Source organism: Myiozetetes cayanensis, unplaced genomic scaffold (genome assembly GCF_022539395.1).
Source record: "Myiozetetes cayanensis isolate MyiCay16 unplaced genomic scaffold, myiCay2020 scf138, whole genome shotgun sequence".
NCBI classification, from domain to species: domain Eukaryota; kingdom Metazoa; phylum Chordata; class Aves; order Passeriformes; family Tyrannidae; genus Myiozetetes; species Myiozetetes cayanensis.
The window spans coordinates 22,071-46,236 of NW_026087026.1; the positions used below are offsets into that span (position 1 = coordinate 22,071).

The window sequence follows — 24,166 nt, forward strand, 5'->3', positions numbered from 1 at the left end:
TTCTGCTTCTGTTTCAAAGATGTGCTCTGGCCATGCTGCACTGGGGCACAAACTGAGTACCAAGGCCAAACACAGCTGCATCTTAAGGGCATTTCAATGCAATTTGCTCTTTCAAGTTGCTGTTTTTGCAAGCTCAAAATATGAACAAATAGATAAAAAATAAAAAGCTGGTGTCCATAGAGCTGCTGACCTTTGCAACACTAAACAAGAGACAGCTTTTAAACAGTAAACAACTCTGCAAATTTTGCAAATACCAAACCTGTTTTGCCAGTGCTTGGAATAGCCAGCATTTCAGATGACACACTACATACAAATCAGTTCTTACAGAAACACAGATTTCTAGATGTGCTCAGAGAGAATGCAGGATTTCTGTGACCTCAGACCATAGAAACCATTTATTTAAAAACACACTGTGTCATAACTGAATTAATAAATAAAAAACAAAACAAAACAAAACAAAACACACAAAAAAAGTAGAAAACTCCACCACATTAGGCCCCTATTCTAGAATAAAACTCCCTTTAAAAGCACCACCTTGAAAATAATACAAAGCTCCCTTGACTCCATAAGGACTTCCCAGAGGCCCCCAAGTCCATATTGAAGACACATTGAGTATTTTAAGCCAAAAGAAGTTAAATATCCAGCTTCCTTTTTATTAGGCAGCAATGCTCTAAATTCAGTTCCCCTGGACATGTTCCAATACACGTCCTGTATCATAAATCAGGATTAATTTATCATCTCTTCCTCACAAAGAGCCCACAGGCAGCAGCTGGACTAGATTTTCTTTAATTTAGCCACGTACATCGGCCCCCAGGCTCTCCCTCTCTCTGGAAGGACCAGAAGCTCGTGCTGCTGCAAACCAGCCAGAAAAGTGAATTCCTGAGAGACAGCCCTGCCCATCTCACTGATATCCACAGGCACAAGATCGCTGCAGGAGCTCAGGGCCAGGTTGATCACAGCACTGTTTTCTGCCCTGGACAGAGTGCACGTGGAATACACCAAGCAGCCACCAGGACGCAGGGCTTGGACAGCAGACCTGAAAATAGCAACAAAAACAAAGGAAAAAGGGAAAAAAGTCAACATAGAAGTGACATTCTAGTGTGGGAGAACACGTAAGGACTTATAAATCTGGAGTGTAAAGAAATACGACAAAAATAACACTATGGGAATGCCTCAACAGCACATAATTGAGTGTACAGGGTTGCAATTTTAGAAACATTTCTCTGAATTCTGCAACTCATTTCCCAGGTAAGAGGACCTGGGGCTTTCACTGAGCCACTGCTTTTCAACCTGATTCCCTCAGGCTCGTGTGTTCTTTATGTGCCCTTCACCTGCTGACAAATTCTGACTCCACAAAGGCAAAATAGTGGCTTAAAACCTGAAAGCTTCGTAACTACTGGTGGGTGAAGGGAACAGAGGGTCTTCATCCCTTTACCACTGAAACTGAGTTTAAACCAACTGCTTACTTTGCATTAAAGCAGGTCTGCAAAGTCCTTGTATTTCAGAAACATCAAATATAACCTGTGAGAGTTAGAAGTGATATTCAAGCCACATTCACCTACTGCAAATTAGGAAAGTTAAGGAGAAAAATCCAAAATCTTGCACCACAGAAGAGCATTCTGCAAATGTGATACCAGCATGTCACTAAAAGAGAAAGCTACAAGAAAGGTTTGCTATTAAATATTTGCTATTAAATCCCATTAAATGATATACACTGTCGCCTTGAAAAATATATGGCTTAAAGACTGTTTTTTTCACACAACTTTAGTGCATACCAACACATGCCAACTTAGGCTTCAGTGACAGCAAAGAGTCTGAAGTTTTAATGATGTTTTCTGATCAACAGTTTGGAATTACAGCAGCTGGATGCCTGCATGACAGGAGTGAGATTCACAAGAGATGCACTGATCTCTCCTAACCCCCTGTACAGCAAGAGTAACAGATAAGACTTTTAAAAGAAAGATATTATTTTAAAGCTTTTTGTTTGTTTGATTGTTTTAGTTTATTTCTGAAGATTTACTAAATTAGGGAAAACAGAGCAGTATCATTGTTTAACATCTCAGGGGAAAAAAAAACCATCATGTGAGAGCCAGAATTCTAAGCCCAAAAAACTCCTTTACATGCCACTAAAATGTAGTTGCCAGAATCCAAAAAGAGGATTTTTCCCACTTACAGAAAATTAGACATGATAGGCTGACTTTTATCATTCTGAGAGTCTTGGTGTCTCAAACACCCTTTTAAAAATGGGCAGAAAAATACAAATATTACATACTTTAGCTGCCACCTGCATGTCCAGCCTACTCCTCCTGTGCTCGGGTTTATGTTGCATGGCATTGGAAGGGTCAGCATTAATTATGTTCATCACCCAACCATTTTCAGTGTTAAAGTAAAACGACTCCATATTTCTTAGGGCAATTTTAAAATACTACAACACTTCAACAGTGCTATCTTTTGGCAGCTAAGATGTATTTCTGCTAAGTATGCCAGATAATGTCTCTTCAGAATAAAAAATGCTGAGCTTTTTAGAAGCTGTTTGAGAACAAATGCATCTCAAGGACACAATCTTGTGCCATGTGCTCTGGGATGACCCTTCCAACCTTCCCTGTGCTGTAATTTGCTTTTATCCTCAATCCTAATACTTTTTATTGACTAAAGATACCCACATCACCTTTTTACTCTCACAAGAGTCCAGATACCTTGTGGTAATATGATGTGCATGGTAAAGATTTGGCTTTTATTTATTCAAATCAAGCCAAAATGACAAAGAAGCTCCTCCTGTGTCAAAACACCAGGTTTGTTTGTTTGTTTGTTTGTTTTTTGAATACTTTGGGATGGGCAGTGAAAGAGGTGCCCAGGAGAAAGTTCAAATACTCTCTCCACACCCTGAGCACCCACTCCCTCTGCTCCCCTCTAAGCTTTGCTGCTGTAAAGAGACACTGCAGCTCAGAAAAACACAGCAGGAAAATCATGAAAATGAACTGAATTCTTCTGAATTAAACTGAACTAGAAACAGAAGTAGGCACAGGCACCAAAAAACCCTAAACCAAACAATGAAATCCCACAAATGCAGCCCCCTGTGACAAACCTTCAATTCTTCTGCCATTTACTCATCCCAGATCCACCTTCATAACTTGTGCACTCTCACAGGTCCATCCATCCCTCTTCCCAAACTACACTTATTATTTACAGGAAGTAAAAACCAGACAGAACCCAAGCAGAACCTTCTCAGCTACAGAAGGGAGAAGGAAAGGCTTTTGAAGCCAACCCTGCCACCCAACTTCAGGGTTAGAGGTTTTCCTCACTGCTTCTGGAACACACACACACACACACACAGAGAAAGGACTGAAGGTGGAATTAAAGCAAAATTCGTGTCTAAATTTAAATATGTGATCCCCAAACCAACTGACCAGCCACTGGGTAGCTTATCTGTTTATTCATACAGTTATTTATACATTCAGTAAACTTCGCTTTGCAACATTTCACGAGCGACTCAATCCATAAGTTCCTCTCAGGATGTTGCCAAAGGCTTAATAAAATCAGAAACTGTTTATTTAACCCCCCCACACAACTAAGAGCACACAATTCCTCTTCCAGATACAAGTGGAAACTCTGCATTTCAGTGAAAATACAGAGATGGCACTGAATGAGGGAAAAGAAATATCGTGATTTTTCCAGTAAATATTTACTACTATGTGAAAAAAGACTCTTTTTTTTCCAACAAATAAACCTCTGTACACATTCTATGAAACCCCATCACAAAAAATTTTTGGTGAGAGCACAGGACACAAACAAACAAACCTGAAGTTAAAAGCTGCTGTTTTCTCTGACATGTGAAAATCAGTGCTGTGGTTTCACAGACACACTCATGAGTTTAACCATGACATTATTAGGTATCCAAGCTTAGCCCTAACATTTAATTTCTGCCTGAGACCTGGTAACGTTGGGAAATTCTCTTTTCAGAACCAGTGTGTTTTGTGCCAGCATTTAGAGCAGGAAATGAATATCCCTTCCTTACTCTGCAATCTGTTTTCTGAATGAACACTCCAAACAATACCAACAAGCTCTGCCATTCTTGGATGGCAGCACTCAGCAGGGATGCTCTGGTTTCGGTACTAACAACCCTTACAAATCAGTGGTGCCCTCCCTGCCTCTCCAATCTGCTGTTCAGCATTTCTGCCACACTTATTCCCATTGCAGATTTCCTGCACACTGCAGTAGGAAGGTTGCTGCAGCAGTTTCAACACTTCTTCCAGATCCTCCTTCTCTGGAGCACCTCTTCACTGAAATAATGACACCCCATTGCAAACCCTGCTTCCTTCCTTCACTTCTCTCTTTGATGCCCCAGCTTCCCCCCACAAGCAGATCCAGAAAACCAGGTTACAAGTGAAGCATTTCTTTAATCCAGAAGAAGGGAATCTCAAATTTTAAGCTGAGTGTTGCTTGATAGAAATACAAATAGAACTCCACTTTGATTTCCTTCTTCTCATTTGTATGTTATTCTCAATACCGCTGCTAAACTGGAATAATGCTTGGCCCTGATACTTCGAGCTTCACCTTCAAATGAAATCCAAGCAGATACAGGAACCAAGGTGAGAAACTCCTGGGAGCACAAAGCACCAGGGAACCTGAACCCACAAACCAGCACAGCCCTGCAGGAGCTGAGTCATGGAAAAAGCCAGATGAATGTGAAGTTCAGCCCTTCCAAATATTACTGGAAGTATCTGAGATGGGACTCAAACTCAAGTATTTTAATTTATAATTATGCACCCTACCCAAACTTGAATAGGGTGGCATTCCACAGTTTTAGTTTGGCTCAACTTTTAATGCTCTTGCCATGTTTAGCTTTTCCTGATCTCGTTTTATCATTTCCTTTTACCCTTCGTGGGGGATCTGAGACATCTTTGGTACTGGGAATTCATTCTAAGGTAAAAAGAACAGTGACAATACAGTGGACAACTATACATCAAATATTCTACCCAATAACCCTTATAATACCTATCTCTTGAAATTAACCATTTATTTCAAATGCTCCAAAATATTTTAAAAGACAAAAAAAAAAACCAAACCCAAAACTCCAGGGCACAAAGCAATAGATTGGTTGACCTACAGAGCTACTCAGACCTACACTGAGCAATAAGATTGAAATTACCAATCCTTTGACTACAATTTACATACCCAAACTACTTTGTCCTTAGCAATCTAATTCTTACTGCTGTTGCAAGAGTAAAATATATTTTCAACAGAAAGATTTCTCTTGATTTAGGAATCATTCAATTAAATCTGATCTGGGCTGACAGGAACGTGTCTTTTTTTTAAAGACAAGGTTCCTGCTGTCATGAGTTCTCCAGGACTGCAATCTGGAATGATTTATGCAAATTCTCACAATTTTGCTGCATGATACATGCTTCCTTTTGGTGCAGGTTCACAAACTGGATTTTGTATGTCAGATATTGAAAAGGGAAAGCAGAACCAGGTCAGTGTTTTAAATGGGATTGATTTCTTCAAGGGAAAGGGGTGACATGATGCATTTCTGCAATGAGATACTCATATTTCTGTTATAAATCACAGGCTTCTGCAAGGCCCTTTTGCAGCTGGAACTCATGCAAAACTGTCTTGAACTGCTGCAATGGGAACTTTCCATTAAAACTTTCTATTTTTTTTTGTTATTTTTCCCCTCAATTTGCTTTGACAGATGAACTTCAGGCGTGACTGTTACTGCACAAATAACACTCGAGTTTAGAAGGTTCTATTGAGAAGTCTTTTTTTTTTTTAATCCTGAAGAGAAAAACCATGGAGTTATAAAATACTTCCCAAATGCCAGCCTTTGGCTGGTATCATTAAAATGTGTAATACATGACAGCCTTGATTTGGATTTGGGGGTGGATGTTCTTAGAAATAAACAAAGAATCCTCTCTGCCTGCCAAACCTCACATTGTTTGACTTTTTTTACCCTATTGATTACAAATAGTCAGCTGGGTACTGAATTCAAGCAGCAAGTAAAAATGTGCAGCAGTGAACTCAACTCCTCCACACAAAGAGCCCAGGAGGAAATTCTGAAGTGGTGCTGAGCAATGAGCACAGTGATGGCTGCTGACCAGCTCTGACTCACAGCTCAGCCACCAAAAAGACTAATAAATAATAAAGAACCCTTTTAGCTGGGCCACCAGAACTATTTGGACACTGTACCAGACTGGTGAGAGTCATCTGACAATGGGCATGTATTTGAAGGAGTGAGTTAAGAGTTAAGTTCATCAGCAGGGCAGCAGAGGACTTGGGGCTCACTGCTGCTCTCACCCCACCCAGATTTCCACACTCACATTAACCCAGGGTGCTGTTTATTCTAAAAAGCAGCACAACCACATATTCTTCACTTCATTTTCACACAGTGAATCCTGGGTTTGTTCATTAAACAACTACTTGAACAGCTTTCTTTTGCATTTCTCACCTCAGGAGCTGGAATTGTAGAGATGATAATTCCTTCCTCTGGAGCAGCCTGAGTGTAGCTTGATGAGTATCAGAAGAGAAAAGCCAACTTCTGTCATTTGAACAAGGAGTATCAACCAGTACCTACACAATAAAAAGCAAATCAGATCACTCATAATAAAGATATTCACTTTCTGAACACCACGTGCTAAAAATCTATTCAGCTTGCTTCTGCAAATACCTAGAAACACCCTTTTTATATTTTCCATTTTCAGGGGTGAAATGATCCAATTGCTATTTTGAGATGTTTCTAATGGAGTTATCAGGTGAGGAGATAAGAAATGAGTGCTCCAAAATAAACCCCTTGATAAGGCAGATATTTTTGTGGGGGGCAGAAAAAAAAATGAGAGCAGCATAAGAAGAAAAATAATCAGAAGGCAGAAATATAATTTGCTAATAATAATAATTATGTTACCTTGTCATATAATTCATGCTTAAGATCTCCAATGTGCCTGCCATCCAGTTTAGACACCGTTATCGAGTCAATCAAAGGCTGTGGGATGAAGGATTCTATGGTCTCTTCCAACCATCTTGCCCTCAAATCATCAAATTCATTGCAGTGCAACCAACCTTAGAAAATTTAAAAAAAAAAAGAAATAAGCACCCAAAGATAAATATTTATGTGTTTTTTTCCAATTTTTACAAATATAAGGAGTTAAGACTGATTTTAGAAGTTCTACTGCTTTGCTAGAGCTGACAAACTTACAAGTCTGTGTTACTGCACTTTTCAGAATGCTGCTGTATTTTTATAAACCTAAGTAAATTTCCACATGCCCCTACAGAGCAAGCCATAAATATTTACAGACGAACACTTCTGTACCAAGAGACTGCGACAGCAAAACAAATCCATTTAATCACAATCCATATCCAAAGACCAGGGCTGAGTGAGGGCCTTTCTGGGCTCCTTGAGCCACTGCCCAAATGAAGTTCATGCCCCTTATTATTTAATTACTTTTTAAAGAAATAAAGCATCAGCAACTAACACATAAACTTGGAAACAACAATGACAACTTGCTTTAACTCCCTGGCCCAGAAGAACAGAGCTGCTGCTTGCTGTTGCCTTTTAAACACTCTGATTGGAGTCCTTCTCTCACATCTGGGTGGCTTGAGACCCAGAGTTTATTAAATCCTGATACAGACCAATTCCTCATTATAAACTTTCTCCCTCTGCCTGTATCTTGCCCATTTAATTTGCCATGCTCTGTTCTATGTCAGTACACTTACATTTATTCACAATATTTGCACACCACTGGCCAAACAGAGAGCAGAGGAAAAGAAAAAAAGAAGATTGCAGATTACTTACAGCTCTGTGGCAACAAATCTACACGACTTTAAATAACTTCTGGAGAAGAACAACAAGGGAACCAGCGGAGAAAAAAACCCACAGAGCTATTCTACTGCAGACTGATGGACAAAAGTAACTCATAGTTAAGTGACCACTGCATTTCTCATCCTCTTTTAGGCAAACTGAGTTCACAAAAATTCTATTAAACAGCGTGGAACAACTATTGTGGTTTGGGCTTTTTTGCCTCCAACCCGAATGATGTACAGAAAACAGACACAGTGCCAGGGATCAGCCCCTGGATACATCACCTGGACAGGCACACTGCAGGATAGCCACTGATTTCCCCCCTGGAGCAGCACAGAGATCCAAAACCTTCTCCCCATCCTTCACTTGCAAGGCCAGCACGGGCAGCAGCGAAGCCGCGTTCAGCAGGTAACACTCCTTCAGTCTGCCAGCCTGGTGTTTGGGAGCAGGGAATCTCCCAGGAGTTCTCCTGAGGTAGCACTTCAACGCTGCTGGAAGGTAGGGCAGAGCTCCTTGGAAGGCAGGGTGATAGCCCTGCACACACAGCCTGCTCTCCAGCTCAGGGCACGGGCTGAACCTGTTCAGCAGAACCGAGTGCTGCCAGCACAGGGGATCTGTGAGGACATCTCTGCGGGGAAAAAAAGGGAAAGCTGCTTAATAATCTGACAAATAAGTCAAGTTACCCTTTCCAAGAAACCCTTTACTTACAATCCCCCCACTGGATGATCAGAAATTAAAACATTTTGGTTCGATATGATTAAGAAGAGTACACAGGAAAATAATTTCAATAGGGAAGCAAGACACCATTTTTTCTAATTATTGCATTTGAAACACTTAATTTCTTCTGAAACAAGATGTTCTCCATTTTTCTTAACTCTAACAAATGCCTGCAAAAGATATATATGATGAAGCATAATGCTCTTTCCATCCACTTAGGACTTACCTCCCTAGGGACAAAGAACAACTGCAATATTAGCTGCAAATATCACAGCAAAAACAATCACATCACCTTTGCAGAGGCCATTCCAGCCAACACTATAACATGCAGTTTTTACAGTTGTTCTTTTTACATTTTATGTTCTGCAAACAGCGGGCCAGGAACACTTAAAGCAGTAGATATTCCTGGAGGACAGTCAGAAAGCAGTGCTTGTGTGGTACAAACGTGCTTGTTTGCTCTTCAGTTCACTTCTCCAGGCCTATTCCCCATGGATTTCCCCCCTTCTCCATTTGAATCCCTCTTTGCAATTTTTCATTTAGTCTCAAAGGATACTCCTCAGGAGTATCCACTGCCTAAAGCAGAAAAAACACTGATCCAAACTGAGAGAGTTTTTAAGTTGATTCAGTTAAACTGAAGCTATACACCCATGCTTTTATAGATATATTAAAAAAACCCCAACAACAATGGAGGCATTTAATTTAAATTACTTTTTAATTCAAAGAGGATAAACCAAAGAGGGCATTCAGAGGAATTACATGGTTTCTGAGACTCTGATCATGATTTTTCATTGCAAGGAATGTTCTTTAGTGGCTGTGTGATTCTCCTCCCCTCCCCATCTCCCCAAAACAGACCTGACACTGCTCCAGGCATTTCCCAGTTCTGCCGTGTACTGCTTCTCAAAGTGATCCAGAACAACTCGACAAATCTGCTTCTGAAGCTTCCCTTTTGTTTCATTTTCCAGCTTCGGAGAAAGGAAGGAAAAAAAAAACACAAAACCAAAACCGAAAGTAATAAAAACAAACAAATGAAACCCTCCTTAGTTCTTCAAAAACAAAACCGAAAGTAGTAAAAACAAACAAATGAAACCCTCCTTAGTTCTTCAACCTGGACATTCAAATATCCTTAAGGACACCCAGCACCTTCCTGCCGGTCCCCTCGGACCAGTGAAAGAAAGGCAAGTTAAAATACAGTAAAAATTTAGCTATGTTGGTAACATTTAGCCATGTCAAGTGTGACTTTGCAAGGTTGTAACTGCTTGAAAGAAGGCTGCTGCCCAAATCGTGGGCAATTAAGATAAAGTAAACATGTTCCAGCATGTGGCATCGCAAGGGAGACAGAAGAGGGGTGGGGGGAAACCCAAGCTGCTTGAAATGATAGAACTTTATGTAACTATAGTAGTAAGAATGGGAGTTAGGCCATCAAATGTCTATATAAATAAGGCAGACTTCGTAAAGAGTGTATATGACAGATAATTTTGAATCTCGCTCCTTCAAATGTATAAAAAGCTGTTGTGTTTCTTTACTCGGTGGAATGCACGGGGGGTGGGGGGCGGTGCAAACCCCCCTGCACCTCCCCGTCCGTAATAAAAGCGTGCTTTACACACAGTCCAAGGATTTCTTTGGAGCGCTGACGGGAGGCAGAACCCGCAGGGCTGAGCCCGGAGCTGCTCCTCTTTGTCCGCCGGTACCTTCAGCCCGCCCCGAGCGCATCAGCGGGGCCGGGGGTGCCCCTTCCCTCCCTCCCTCCCTCCATCGCGCTGAGCCGGGAAGGATCACCCCGGGGGCACTGCCCGGGCTCAGCAGCAGCAGCAGCAGCAGCAGCAGCAGTTTTGGGTACAAGGTCAGAGCGGCCCAGGCTGCATCCCCCGTGCCCGCCGCGCAGGAAGAGCCCGAGCGGCGCTCCCGCCGCTTCCGCCGCCCGCGCCCGGCCCTGCCCGGCCCTGCCAGCGCTGCCAGCCCTGCCATCGCTCCCCTGTCCCTGTGCCTGTCCCTGTCCCTGTCCCCGTCCATCGCTGTCCCTGTCCCTGCCATCGCTCCCCGTCCCCCCCACCGCTCACCTGCCCCGCTCTCCTCCGGGCCGCCCCCCGCAGCAGCAGCGGCGGCCGCAGCCGCATGGCCGGGCCCGGCACGGCGGGGCAGGGCAGGGGGCAGGACCCGCCCGGCCCCGCGGGGCGATCCTGGCTCCATTCCCACGGGATCGGGGGTCGGAAGGGAGCTCAGGGAGCCTCTGAGTCGCAGCTTAGTTCCTGACCTTTGTGTTTCTGTAGTTTGGACTTTTTGGTTTCTTTTTGTCGTCGTTGTTTTGGTTTTTTGTTTGTTTGTTTGGCTTTTGTTTGGTTGTTTTTTTCTGGGTTTTCCGGTTTGTTTGGGGTTGTGTTTTGATTTTGGTTTTTGTTTTGGGTTTTTTGCTTTTGTTTTGCCCTTTTTTTTTTTTTGCCCCTCAGCAGCCTCGTCCGAACCACCCCGGGGATCAACCTGCTGCTACTGCCATACAAAACTGATGGAGACCTGAGAATTATTCCACAAACATCTCCCACGTGTTGTCAGACAAGCCATTCTCTGGAAAAGGAGGCAGGGTTCAAACTGGCCTCAGAAATCCAGGCTGGTGCAAAGGTCACCTCTAGGATAGCAGGAGAGCTATCACACAGAGAAATATTTGAGTCTCAGGCACCTACTCAGGAAGGCCAAGAACATTTTATGCAAATTGCCATCACACTTGGAAGCTTATTTAAAATGTTTCATTCAGGATTGTGCCAGAGGGCCTGCAGGCAGAATGGACACTTCCTGAAAGGAAACCTGAAAGGCTTTCGGATAAATGAGTTGTACCAACAGAGACACAACAAAACCGGTGTGAAAAGTACAGTTCTGTGTGGCTGTAATTCTGCCAAGGCCAGTTCTGCAAAATGTTCTGCTTATACAGTGCATTTCTGTGTTCTTACCACTCCTGTATGGAGGTACAAATACTCTCAGCTGAATGCACTGATACATTTTGGAAGTGATATTATTGACAATAAAGAGCATCAAACCCTGGAAATTATTATTAGTGCAATAATTACCTCTTAATTTACAACTTATTACCTCTCAAGTATTCAAAAGCACTTTATATGTACACATATACTCATAACTTAGTGCCAATCTATCAATATATTCCAAATTTGACCACACTGCTGTTGCAGAAATTCTGTCTATAAGGTCTCTATGTTGTCCATTTTAGCAACGTGAGACTTGCAGCCCTTAAATATTTATGACCATACTTGCTTCCAAAAAGCTTGTGAATTTATGATAATACAGGAAACATGTTTTCTTTGGCTGATCTTCCTGCCTGCCTCTTAAGGTTAGGGTTAGGGTACATTCTCTCTGCTGCAGATTACCTCAGGCATGACAAACCAAAATTTCCCTCCCTGCCCACTCCTGACTGCCTCACTTTACCCCAAAATATTCATTCTCTCTGGGACAGATTGCCCCAGATTCTACTCCCAACATTTTCCTCACCTACCCACTTGTAAGCAGCTCATATCTGTCTAGAGAGGGTCATTCTCCACCCCACAGACCACCTCAAGCTCTTCTCAAACCTTTCCCTGCCTGTCCTCCACCCAGTGCCTCATCTTCACCTCAACAGATGCCTTCTCTTCCCAGGACATTACCTGCACTTTAACACCCACAAGTTTCTGTCTCTGTCCCCACTCATTCCCTCAGCTTACCTCAGCATGTTCCTTCACTCCCCTGGAGAGAATGAACCTCCTCTTGAACCCCCAAAGTTTTCCCTTTCAGCCCACTACTAATTACCTCTTCTGGAACACAAAATAGTCATTCTCTCCTCCAGAGATTACCTCGGATTTTTACCCCACCTGCACACTACTGACTACCTCATTTTCACCTCCAAATATTCACTCCCTACCCTGGAGAGTTTCTGAAGCTTCACCTGTCCAGTAAGGACTGCCTCAGTTGATGGCAAAAAGTTCCTTCTCTCTGCCAGACGTGGCCACACCTTTTACCCCCAGAGTCTTCCCTGGGCCCGCTGGAGTGTCCACTCCTGATTGCCTCATCTGCACCTCGCAGTGTTCATTCTGGACCCTGCAGATGACCTCAAATATTTCTGCCCTAAATGTCCCCACCTGCCCACCACTGCTCACCTCAGCTGACAGCGTGCTGTCCTTTCTCTCCCCTGGAGATAAAACCTCGTTCTAAACCCCCAGGGTTTGAACTCAAAATATCCATTCTCTGCCCTGGACATTACCTCACGTTGGACCCCTACAGTTTCCCCCAGATGTCCACAACTGATCGCCCCAGTTGACCCCATGAGGTGCATTCTCTCTGCTCCATGTGACCTCACATTTTACCAACAAACATCTTCCCTCCCTGCCCACCACTGACTGCCTCACTTTACCCCAAATGTTCATTCTCTCTGGGACAGATTGCCCAGATTTGACTCCCAACATTTTCCTCACCTGTCCATGTCTAAGCAGCTCATTTGTACCTAGAGAGGGTCATTCTCCACCCCACAGACCACCTCAGCTGATCTCCAACCTTTCCTTGCCCAGGGAGCAAATGCCAAGAGGCAGGAGAAGGGAAACGTGTCCCTCTGACTTACCCCACCCCACGGGCAGGACCAGGAGCCCCCAGCACGGCCGGCGGGGCTGGAGCCTCTTGCCTTTGGCTGCTCACACCCCGAGGCATTGGGCACAGCTGGGCTGAATTCAGGGCTTTGGCCTGTCCTGAAAGAGAGCAGAACAAGACATTTTTCACTGCTTCTTTACTGTGCACAGTCCTTGTGACCCCCACACTAATTTCATTTTAGACTCTGCCTGAAGGGAACAGCCAGAGGTGTGAAACAGCTGGAGGAGGATGAATGTGACACCTTATTATGAAGTAGCAGTTTGAAAGTTATCAGCTTGGTCCTCGGTTTAAAAAAGAGTGCAGCTCTCTGAAACAGCTGCATTTGGAACAGATGGACCCAGTCCTACACACAGCATGAAACCAAGAGGCAGCCCCAGACAGGTTTAATAAGTGTGATCTCTCCCTAGACCTATGCATATTGTTATTATTATTATTCCTACGATTGCCATTTCCATTCTGTCACCCTGGCAGACACAAATATTTGCAGCATGGAGAAGCAAATACCAGTCCCAAACACAAACCAGATCTTCATCACACAGAACTGATTACAAAACATTCACAACCCACGACAGAGAGGAGGAAAAAACCAAGAGACAGCTCCAGACAGACAAGTACAAAGAAACACGAAGAGACCACTGATCAGTCTGACCAAACAGCTGGTGGTTGATGCACCCACAGCCTGTGTGTGTGCTCAGCTCCCTGGGGACAACTGATAGACTGTTGGTAATCAATGGAGCACAAAACCACATCACAAAGCAATTCTCTTCAGTGGCTGAATCCTTGTGAATGAATACCTTGAACTTCCACTGTCAGCACCTGGGGGCCTGCAGACAATCTAAATAAAGGATCTTTGCCAGGACATTTAGCATGGCCATGCTGCTTTCTCATGTGAAGAAGCTGAATTCCACAAGTTACAGGTGAAAATTAGATGTCCCAACATTTTTTCTTTGGCCAGCAAAGTGGGCAGGGTGACTGAAAACCACCATTCCATCTCCTTCCTTTCCTTCCTCCTTTTGCCTCTTACAAGTTGTCCATCCCTTTTTTTTCTCTCTCTCCTCCCACCCCCTTCATCCTGTTGGATGATTGTTTCTCTGTGTGCCACACAAGCATCCTCAAGCTGTTTCCCCACTGAGCACAATCTACAGCCTTAAGTGTGATCCACTTGGGGTTCACACTCTGCCCTGCAGGATGGTGGAATCACTGAGGTTGGAAAAGACCTCTAAAATCATCGAGTTCAACTCTTAATCCAGCACTGCCAAGTCCACCAAGAACTTGTGTCTCTGAGCACCACACCTACCATTTCACAGCCTCCTCATTTTCCTGTCCTAAGCACTAACACTGTTGGAAAGAATTGTCTGTCCCAACACAGCAGCTCATCAATTTTGTTCTTGCTTAACTTTACACTGATTTTCATAGTTACAACAGGAACAAGATGAGCAAGGAGATTAGGAAGGAGATGGGATGCACCTCTCACTCCACTCAGAGTATCGTTCTGAGCTTTTCTGAACATTGGCTCTGAACAGTTACAACAGAATTATAACCTCTGCTCCTCAAAAGTGAACCCAACCCTCACCTTTTACTCCACATTTTGGAGCAGATACTGTTTTGCAATGGCTGTGCTCATCACTGCTGCATCACAGTGCATTTGACAGAGCAATTTCTATTTCTTTTTCAGAGAAATAACATTTGAGAAATCCTGAAAATTAAAGAATTAAACCCTTAACTAGAAAATATCGCTGGAGTCTTGGGGGAGGTAAAAAAAAAACCAACCAACCAAAACCCAACCAACCAAACCCCACGTAACACAAGTACAAATATGGAATAGTAAAAAGGCAGTCTAGGGAGAGACTGATATATCTGATTAGGACTTCATGAAAACCAGCACAGACAGTGAGCTGAAGAATAAAGGATTCAGAAAGAAAGGGCTTAAGCAAATTATTTCTATTTGTGGAAGCAGGGACGTGCTGTGAGATACAAAGTCTGAACAATCCTGGCATCTCTAGAGGAAGCAATTGGACAGTGACAGATTTATTCTTGCCCTTCTGAACACAATGGGGGAGTTACTTCTAAACCCAAGTGGTCTGTGCAGCCTCCACTCTTTTGTGAATGATGGATGACACATAAATCGTGTTTTAAGCCACCCATCACTACAGTCTGTGACTGAAATGGTAACAAATATCTCTCACTCTGAGGAAGAAACAGTGAAGAATCAGTGAAATTCAACTCAACTCCCACAGCTCTGGTACAAAATAGATACCTCTTGACTTCACTGGAGCTGCACCAGAAGAGGTGACCCCTTCATGCCTGGAACTTTGGAGGAAGGTGACAGCAAAGAAATTACTGTTTAACATGACCTCAGCTTGAGCTTCCTCTCCAACACACAAAAAGCCTGGAAAAGCAGAGAGTGTTCCTTCATCTGCCTCAGGTTGCACCAGCTGTCTTCAGATATCTCCCTGTTCTCTGAAAAAAACCCCAAACTTTCACACTTCTTGAACTATAAAGTATTTCTTTCAAACACTGGGACAAAAGGAATATTTGAAAGCGATGACGCACACACGATTTTAAAACTGATCCCGTTGAGCACAAAAAGCTCTTCATGTGGAACTCATTCATGGAGACATTTATAGAATGAACATAAATTTGACTTTTTTAATAAACCCTCTCCTGTTTCATAATTAAAATGATGTGCAGGGATGTTTCAGAGGTTGATTCATACCAATAACTAACCAGGACAACAGGGCAGTCACCACTTCTGCTACCTGAAAGATCCATGGCTGGGAGAATGCCCAGAACCCCAAGAGCTGAACCAGAAAACCCAAAGCAAGCAGTGCAGAAAGACTCTGATGCCTTGTGCTGCTTCCAGGGTTACCCCTCAGCTGGGGGACAGGAGGTCTGAACACTTCCCAGGAAGGAAACAGAAATAAATGCTTGTCACTGCCAAATCACAGCTGCTTTAAGGGGGGCTGGGCAAGGACAACTGCAGCATCTTTCCAAACAAACAACAAAAATGCTTCTATTTTTTACAAAAATTAAGTCTCTAATGTGGAGAGGTTAAAAAAAAAAACCAACAAACAAACAACAAACCAAAACAATTAGGACTTTCTGGTAACAGAAAAAGAGTCCTTTAACTATTGGAGGGACATGGGAATGATTTATGCTCGTTCCTTGGGCTGCAGAGCCTGGAGATGATGCCCAAGAACTGCCCTTGTGCTGCTGCATTCCCACACCTCAGAGAGGGCAAGATTCTGTGGAAGCTTCAGTGCCAGGACAGCCTCAGCAATAATGGGTTAAAAGCCTCGAGTGCAGTTCTGGAGATGGCACTGACCTGTGCCAGGGGAAGAAAGGGGCTTCTCTGCACCTCTTCTCACTCCCAGTGCCCACTCTGCTGAGGAACAAAGGGGCCTGCTCCATTTGGGGGTTTGTGCACAACACTGTGTCTGACAGCAGAGGTGATCCTATTAAAGCTGATGGCTTGAGATTAGGAAAAGAAATCAGATTAGAGAAACATTCAAAATCAATACAAATACAGCAGATATTGTGCTGTTAGAGAATAAATTCTTTTGAAAGCACAGAATGTGGTACTGCTTAAAAACTACAGCAAACTCATCCCCCCAAATCCATAACACACTTGTCTGAACAGGCAAGCAGCCTGAAGCAGGACTCTTTGGGTTTCTTTACTTTCTTCCAATTCCCTCTCTTAATCAGGGCTGTTTTCTATTAATATTTTAAATCGTGCTAACTTTTTTTTGTTCAAATTAAAGAGCTTTTCTTCATTTTATTTACTTTTTTGGTGTAAAAAAGCTTTCAACCCTTCACTCTGCCATGCTCAACAGGCTGGATTCAGGTGTTCTTACAATGCAAATTTGCTCTTCCCTCTGATCTCTTGTCCTCTTCCTCCTCACCAGTAACAGCTCCTTGCACACAATTTACCACAGTGCTGCAGCAAATTCACACCTGCAACTCAGGAGCCTCAGTAAAAATAATTCTGCTTTCTGTCTGTCCCCTCCCTTCCATTACTTCAGGGAACCCTTGGTCAGGCAGAAATCTTCTATGGGTTTCTCATTTTTTATAACTTATACCCATCAAACCCAGAAAAATGTTGTGGCACCACAAAGGCTCTTTCAAACCAACCAGATTTTAGGCTGCCAGTAAATTTGTCACTAATATTTAGAAGGCTGAGGAATGAGAATTCTCCCCAGTTGCAGGCACAGCCATTCCAGGATAAACACTCAGATCACTGATTATGGCAGAACTCAGGGATGTCTCTGAGCAAGCCCTTTTTTCTGTCTTTTTACCAACTAAAGCTGATTTTATGCCATCCTGTGCCATTCTAATAACATGCTAAGCCTTTGGAGATGCTGATCTTCTGCCAGGAGGGATTATTGTAATATGCAATATCAAGGGATACATAAAAGGCCAGTCACTCTACAAGGTCCAGTTGGGCACTCAATATTTTCAGCAGGGGAAGATTTCCCTGGTTATCAAAGCAGCAGGGCACAGCTGCAAACCTTCTGGGACAATTCTCTTAGCTTACTACCTTCTTTTAAAGCAAACCCAAACAGATACATCTATTTAAAAACTTCTAAAAGGGGTTTTACTGACATAAAAAGTTGTAAAAGACAAATTCCCTGTAGACATGCCTTTGCATACTTGACATTTAAAAAAGTAGTGGAAAGATGCAAGTAAGGCACCAAAATAATTCCTCTTTCTTTCTCCTACCCCTTTATTGTAGTTATTCCTTTTTCTTTATCCCCTGTATGTTTCTAAATGCTGGCATTCCATGCCCAGGCATTGGCACACTTTGAATCATGGAACAGGTTCCCTTCAAGCAGCTGTGTTTTGTTTTGCTGGGGCTCCAAATAAAACAGACACTTCTTCAACTCTTGCCCCCTTTATCAGCCACCTTGGTAATGACATCTCACACCTCAAAGAATCAATAACTTTATGTTGTTAGAAACACTGGGCTTTAGAACAGGCTGGAAAACATCTAACCAGGAGGATGAAGGGACACTTGGCACAGCTGAGGACAAAATCTACTGAAAGTAGTGATGGAGTAGAGAGAAAAATATCCTGTGTTTGTTCTCTCAGGTGCAATATTTTATGTGATCCCAGTGCTGCAAACACCTTTGGCTTTATCTGCACATAAAATGGGAGGGGCTCACTTTGTTTTTCCTCAAAGCTTTTCTGGTTTTTTACTTCAGCTTAAAGAAGAACAAAAGAAAAAAACCCAATAGAATCCAAATTAATCCTGCTGTTTATAATAGTTACTCATTCAAATTTCATTTTCAGGCATCTTAGGAAGGTTCACTTGATCACCCAGTTTGATCTCCCATTTCCAAAGAGCTGTAATTAAAGCACAATCAGTCTCTGACTGAGGCATTTTCCAGAGAGGCACTCACCCCTGAAGAAATCCAGGGATGCTGCTGTTGCTTTTCAGTGTGAAGACATTTACTCCTTCCAGGAGACCCCTTGGCAACTTTTCTCTGTGCTGTCTTCACCTGGCCAAGAGACTTCTAAAAAGACACACAAATTTAATTTGGGCCTCCAAACAACATCTTGGCATGACCAAACTGACTGGTCCTGTTAATCCCTCAGGTCTGTACAGGTGACTCCTTATCAGCCCACTCTTGGATGGAGGGGAATTAATAAAGCTTTTCTGTTCTCACACCCTTTAGGATCAGCCAATTGACAGTTCTCTAGAGATTGTTTTTATTCCCAGTGTCAAATTTACGTCCAGTAACTGCAGGATGTTATTTTTTCTTAGCCAGATGCACAGTGTAACAAAGAATTCAAATTATGTTTCTCTCCCAGGGCCCATTTTCACAAAGCCAGGTGAACTCTGGTGAGGTGAAAATACCCTGAAAGGGAATATTGCCAATCACTGCCCATCACATGGAGCCTGGAAAAGGAACTAAAACACCTTCAACAGGGACTGCCTGCACACCCAAATGCAAATGGATCAATGTGAACAAGAACTGCTCCTGCACACGGCATTCCCACCTGGAGTCAGAACAGGAACACTCTAAAAACTGACAGTCAGAAGGGCATAATGGCTGGGATTAATTAAACTCGGGATTTAATGGGCATCCCCTGACACATTCGAAGCTTTGTTGCAGATACTTGAGGAATAATAATAATATGGGTGAGGATTCTTGCAGAGGTTTTCTGGGATGGGTTTTACAGGGTCTTTGACACCATGGCTTGGTGAAGCAGAGTGCAAAGAGAATTGGCATCATCTTTTTCATTTGCACAAAATCCCTTCCTCGGTGCAGAGCTGCATTTTAACATGAGTTTTTACAGAGAAGTGTGTGTATCAGACTGCTACATGATATTACAATCACTTCTAGAACAATTTCAGAGGGGATGGGGCACTGAAAACACAGCAATGAAAGCTTTTTTGAAGGCATCCAGCACCACTTGTTCTCCTTTGAGTCACTGAATTGCTGTGCAATTCCCTTCAGTGGGGTTAAGACTTTGGACAGCCCACAGAGAAAAGGCTGGTGCTGCTGGTGTCGTTTGCTGGGGAATCCCAGCAGAGTCCCAGAATCTCAGAATAAACCAGGGATTTTACACTGAGTTTAAGGCATAAAAATTGCAGAGTAGAAAAATGCAGAGATTTGCCTTTCAAGTTTAAAATTATGCCTTCTACCATTAAGTGTCTTAACAGATATTAAAAAGGTAAAGCATGAAAATGTATTTTTTAAAACTGTAATTCTGAAGGATCCATCATAAGCTATCTTTGCTGAAGAATAACTTTAAACAGCACTGAAAGCTACTGTTGGTTGTCAAGCTTTGAGGATGATTGTCCCATTTATCAATACTCTGTAAGCTGCTTTTCACATTTCCTCAGAGCTGTGTTGGTTAACAGAACATTCTTTCTTTTTTAAAGCATTCTGGACATAGGATTTATATATATATATATATATAAATTTATCAGCTACACACAATATTCTACTAAAATTATCAGAATGGAATTGTATCCTAGTTATTGAAAATAGCTATGTCTCTCCTCCTTATTTCCTTTGTGGCTCTAATTCTTGCACCTCTGTCTTTAATGGGGAGAAATTATTTACATAATTTAGAGAACCCTTTCAATCTTGTCAACAAATACAGATAAATATTTGCCCTGGATATAAAATAACATTCCTTGGTGTGACGCTCACAACAGCACGGGGTCAATGTTTACATTCCACAGGTCTGCACATGCAAGTATGCAGAATTCTAGTCCTGACTTAGGGCTGATTTCAGTGCTGGTTTGGGGGAATTACAGAGAAAAGCATCCTCAATCCACACTATTTTCAGTGATCCTTCTGTGAATGAGGGAAACAAAGCTTGAACTGAGGAAGGACTGAGGAGGGGGCTTGGCACAAGGGAAAAACACTTTAGCAGATTTGCAGAGTCAGCAACCTCTACACCACAAGAGCAGACAAGGTTTTGGCCTTTTCTATAAAAAAATACAGCCTATTCTACTCCCATGAGTTTTGAGGTGATTTTATGAGGCAGGATGGATCAGGCAGAGAGTATGAAATGAAACTCAACTTCCAGTGGAAAATGGACTCTAAAGCTGGCCAGGAATTTGCCTGCCAGGCCCTCTTGCCCCTGTACCCAGTTATGAGAACCCTTTTCCATCTTGGACCAGCCAAGGGAATCTGCACTGCAAGGTCAATTGGGCTTTGCTTCCACTTGGAAGAAATGAGGAGGCAACTTCCTAAAGAAGATACTTCTTTTAGGTTATTTATGAGTCCTATCCTTCCATCAGATTAAAAATAATAATAATAAAAAATCAGTAATTATGGGATGGTAGCAGTCATTCTCCAAATTGGAAAGCAGGGTGGAAGGAAAATCTCAAGGCATGAAAGCAGTGGGGCAGAGAGGGAAAGGCTCGTGATGGGAAGCAGATTTAAGCACTGCTAATTGAACAGTACTGGCTCATCCCTTTCTTCTGCTCCACAACTGCATCAGAAACAGAGCATTTCAGCACAGCCAGACCTAAAACACTGAAAAGGAGAGGGCAAAGGGACCTGCCCTGTAAATCTCAGAGCACTGGAAATGGAGACCAGCGTGTTTGAGTTGAAGATTACTGATGCAGGCTAAGTTTGAAACTGAAGGACACCAAACCATGAGAACTGAATGGAGTTATTATAGTGGTAATAAATAATCATTATTCAGTTACTATCAGGAAAAGGTAAGTCATTGGCTTCTGATACTGGCAGGGCAAACAGTTTCCTGCCTGACTTTACTCACTCATTTGGTAAAACGGATGCAGGGCTGCTTTGCTTTCTTAATTTCTCTTTTCTTCCTTCTTCCCTGCTCCCTCCCTGGGTTTCCTTGCACAGTGGTCTGTAGTCCCTGCAAAAATAATGGAATATATCATGCAAGTGGTTCAGAAGCACCTGGAAGAAAATGAAGGCTGGCAACAGCTGACATCAGTTTGTCAAACCACGTCAAACCACTTTAATTTCCTTCCCTGCAAGAGCTCACAGAGAACCATCAGATGTCTCTCCTGCATCTGCTCTTTAGTAAGGTCCTCCTCACAGAAGGTTCTCACAGTCTAAATGCATGTTTGTCAGATAAAATCCACAGTGAGAGTGAAATCATGGTTAGAAATTGTCCTTCAGGGAGAAAATGAAAGGATGTGGTGCACAGTCATCTTCACCCAGCATTAGCCAGCATTTTCCTTAATGGCCCACTGAGAGTGTGCTCATTAAAGTCACCCAAAAACCAACCAGTCCAGACCATAAATGTGCTGCATTCAGGAAATGGGGAAATGGTCTTGAAAAACTGGGAAAAAAGCTCTGCCAAATAGCAAAATAAACATTCATTTCTGCCCTGAAGCAGAAACAAACAAGCTGTCTGTGTTCTAAATGGGCAATCACTGACTGGGTAACAGCCTGGCTGGAAAGAGCCGAAGGTTTTAAAGGGTTGCAAACTGGACAGGAGTGAACACTGTCAGCTCTTGGGAAAAAGGACAGCAGGAGGTGCAAACACAACCTACAAAATGTGCAGCCCAACACTTCCCACTGCAGGAAAGACGTGGCCAGCTGGACACCAGGGGAGAGCAAGAGAAAATGGGATTGACAGAGAGGGTTTGTCTGCCTTGAGAGGCCCCCAAATTGTTCTTTAGCTACAAACTCTCTGTTCAAGACCTGTCACTGCTCCAGAGCAACTGTCCCGTGTGTTCACTCAAAGGAATGAAGGCTCAGAAAAGTGAATCATGTTTGGAGCCAGCAAAAGGAGCACAACCAGAGAAGTCATTGAAAGCTCTTTGGCTGGAAACGAGTCACTAATGATGTTTGTTCAGTGATTCAGGATTTAGCCATTAGTGCTGAAAAAATTACTCTGCACTGAGAAATACTTATGGATTTAAAATGGATTTTTTGCTTTGGGTGTGAGAATTCTGTGACACCAAACCTGATGCTGTGAACTGTTACAATTTGTTCATTTTTGGACTAAAACAGATGCGTTTCCCCTACACAAATGGGTGAGTTGTGTGGCACAATTTAAGGTGAAACCAAGGAACTGAATGTGTTGGGCAAACCAAAAGCTTTAGGGTGTGTTAAGACCCTATTTTTCCAGCAGAAAAGCACCCCAGCAGCAGAGCTGTGTGCTCATTTGCCAATGTTTTTATTATTTAAACTCTACAGAGCTTGTCTAACTATGGTTCTACTTTTCCAAATGCCCAGCACTGAACCTCTGACCACATCCAATGAATTATGTGAATACTCTAAGCAGGCACCCACAGAAAATAACTAATGGGGAAGAAAGAGGAGTGAATGATTTCAAAATACATTTGCAATTGTTATTACCTATTTAATTTGGTTTTATATTTTTTAAGAATGTAATTATTTTAAAAGTATCCCATGTTCATTATATTTCAGATCCCAAAACCCACTCATGCTTAGTGTTCCACCAGTTATCCCTGCAATTAAATTCAGCATTTAGTGTCACCAGAGAAAGAACAATCTCTCCTTGGGAACAAATGTGCTCCTGAATTTGACCTCTGACTCTGTTTTGCAAAATGTTTCACTTCCTGATCATCTGCAAACCATTTGCTGAAGCTGAATATTTGCAATCCACTGTTTGAACCATTTGATGCTCACCTAATCCACCTGCCTGTTTTTCTTGGCGAGTTTCTGTTCTGTAAAGATAAAATTCTTAGACAGAGCCCTCCATTTTCTCAGTAAGAACTAGGGATTGTTTCAGATGAAGCAGCCATGAGTTTCACTGTGATATGAGGAATTACTTCATGGATTTGGGCGTGTGTGCTGTTCCCAGACTGAAAATACTCTGGCTAAGGTGTCTGCAAGCATTGGATTGGCAATGTGTCCCTTTGCCATTTCCCAAAACACCACAATGACTTCTCAGGGATTTTACTGTCAGCTGGACTTGGTCTGGAAACCTCTGTGACACCTCCAGTCACTGGAGCTGTGACCTCTCTGGGCAAATAAAAATGTCACATTCCAAGAGAAATGCACACTTCCTTCTTCCAGCTTCCCTTGTGAGTGATTCTCTCAAAACCATTCCCCTCTCCTCAAGAAATTGTGTCTCTGGTCCTGCATGGCTTGGGAGCTCTTAACCCACTGACTTTGTGGTGAAATTGCACATTAACCCCTGAATATTCCTGTAAAATAAACATGGCACAGCTTTCACATTCAGCCAGTCCCGAATATGAACTCCCCTGGCTGAAGGACAAAATGTTTGTCTCTGTTCTTTTGGTTTTCCAGGTGCAGGCACAACGTGCAGGCTGAGATTGGTCAGGAACAACACGGTGCATGCTCAGTTCAGGACAAAGAAGAACCAGAGATGATGATCATCTGACACTTGCTTTGGTTCTAGAGCCTAAATTGCAGATTTTGGAGAATTTTTATAAGGTGTGACCAAGACAAGTGTTTTGCAAAATAATTCTGTAGCTGCTCTTACTCTATGCTCTTACTCTAAAGGGCTATTTAAACATATAAAAACTGAAAATCCCTTTATGTACTCTACTTCAACTCCCAGAAGTTGTGTTGATTTTCTGTAATTGTCACCTCCCAGTTTAAG

General features: G+C 42.7%; 1 protein-coding gene across 5 annotated transcripts; it reads right to left on the reverse strand.

Annotated features, from left to right (window-relative positions):
* Positions 1-629: 629 nt before the first annotated feature.
* NSUN3 (NOP2/Sun RNA methyltransferase 3) lies at positions 630-23,869 on the reverse strand. 5 transcript variants are annotated; one of them, XM_050308980.1, is made up of 9 exons: positions 22,665-23,869; positions 18,526-18,716; positions 16,452-16,597; positions 13,101-13,224; positions 9,362-9,471; positions 8,077-8,420; positions 6,899-7,053; positions 6,446-6,567; positions 630-1,036 (listed from the first exon to the last, which is right to left on the reverse strand). In XM_050308980.1, exons 3-9 carry the CDS (start codon positions 16,535-16,537, stop codon positions 775-777), a joined length of 1,203 nt encoding a protein of 400 aa, XP_050164937.1. In that variant the 5' UTR covers positions 16,538-16,597; positions 18,526-18,716; positions 22,665-23,869; the 3' UTR covers positions 630-774. The 5 variants fall into 5 exon arrangements, with proteins under 5 accessions (XP_050164937.1, XP_050164936.1, XP_050164938.1 ...); XM_050308979.1 differs by lacking the exon at positions 22,665-23,869 and adding an exon at positions 21,371-21,490 and having other exon boundaries at positions 18,526-18,639; XM_050308981.1 differs by lacking the exon at positions 22,665-23,869 and adding an exon at positions 21,371-21,481 and having other exon boundaries at positions 16,452-16,590; positions 18,526-18,639.
* Between the last annotated feature and the right edge of the window lie 297 nt (positions 23,870-24,166).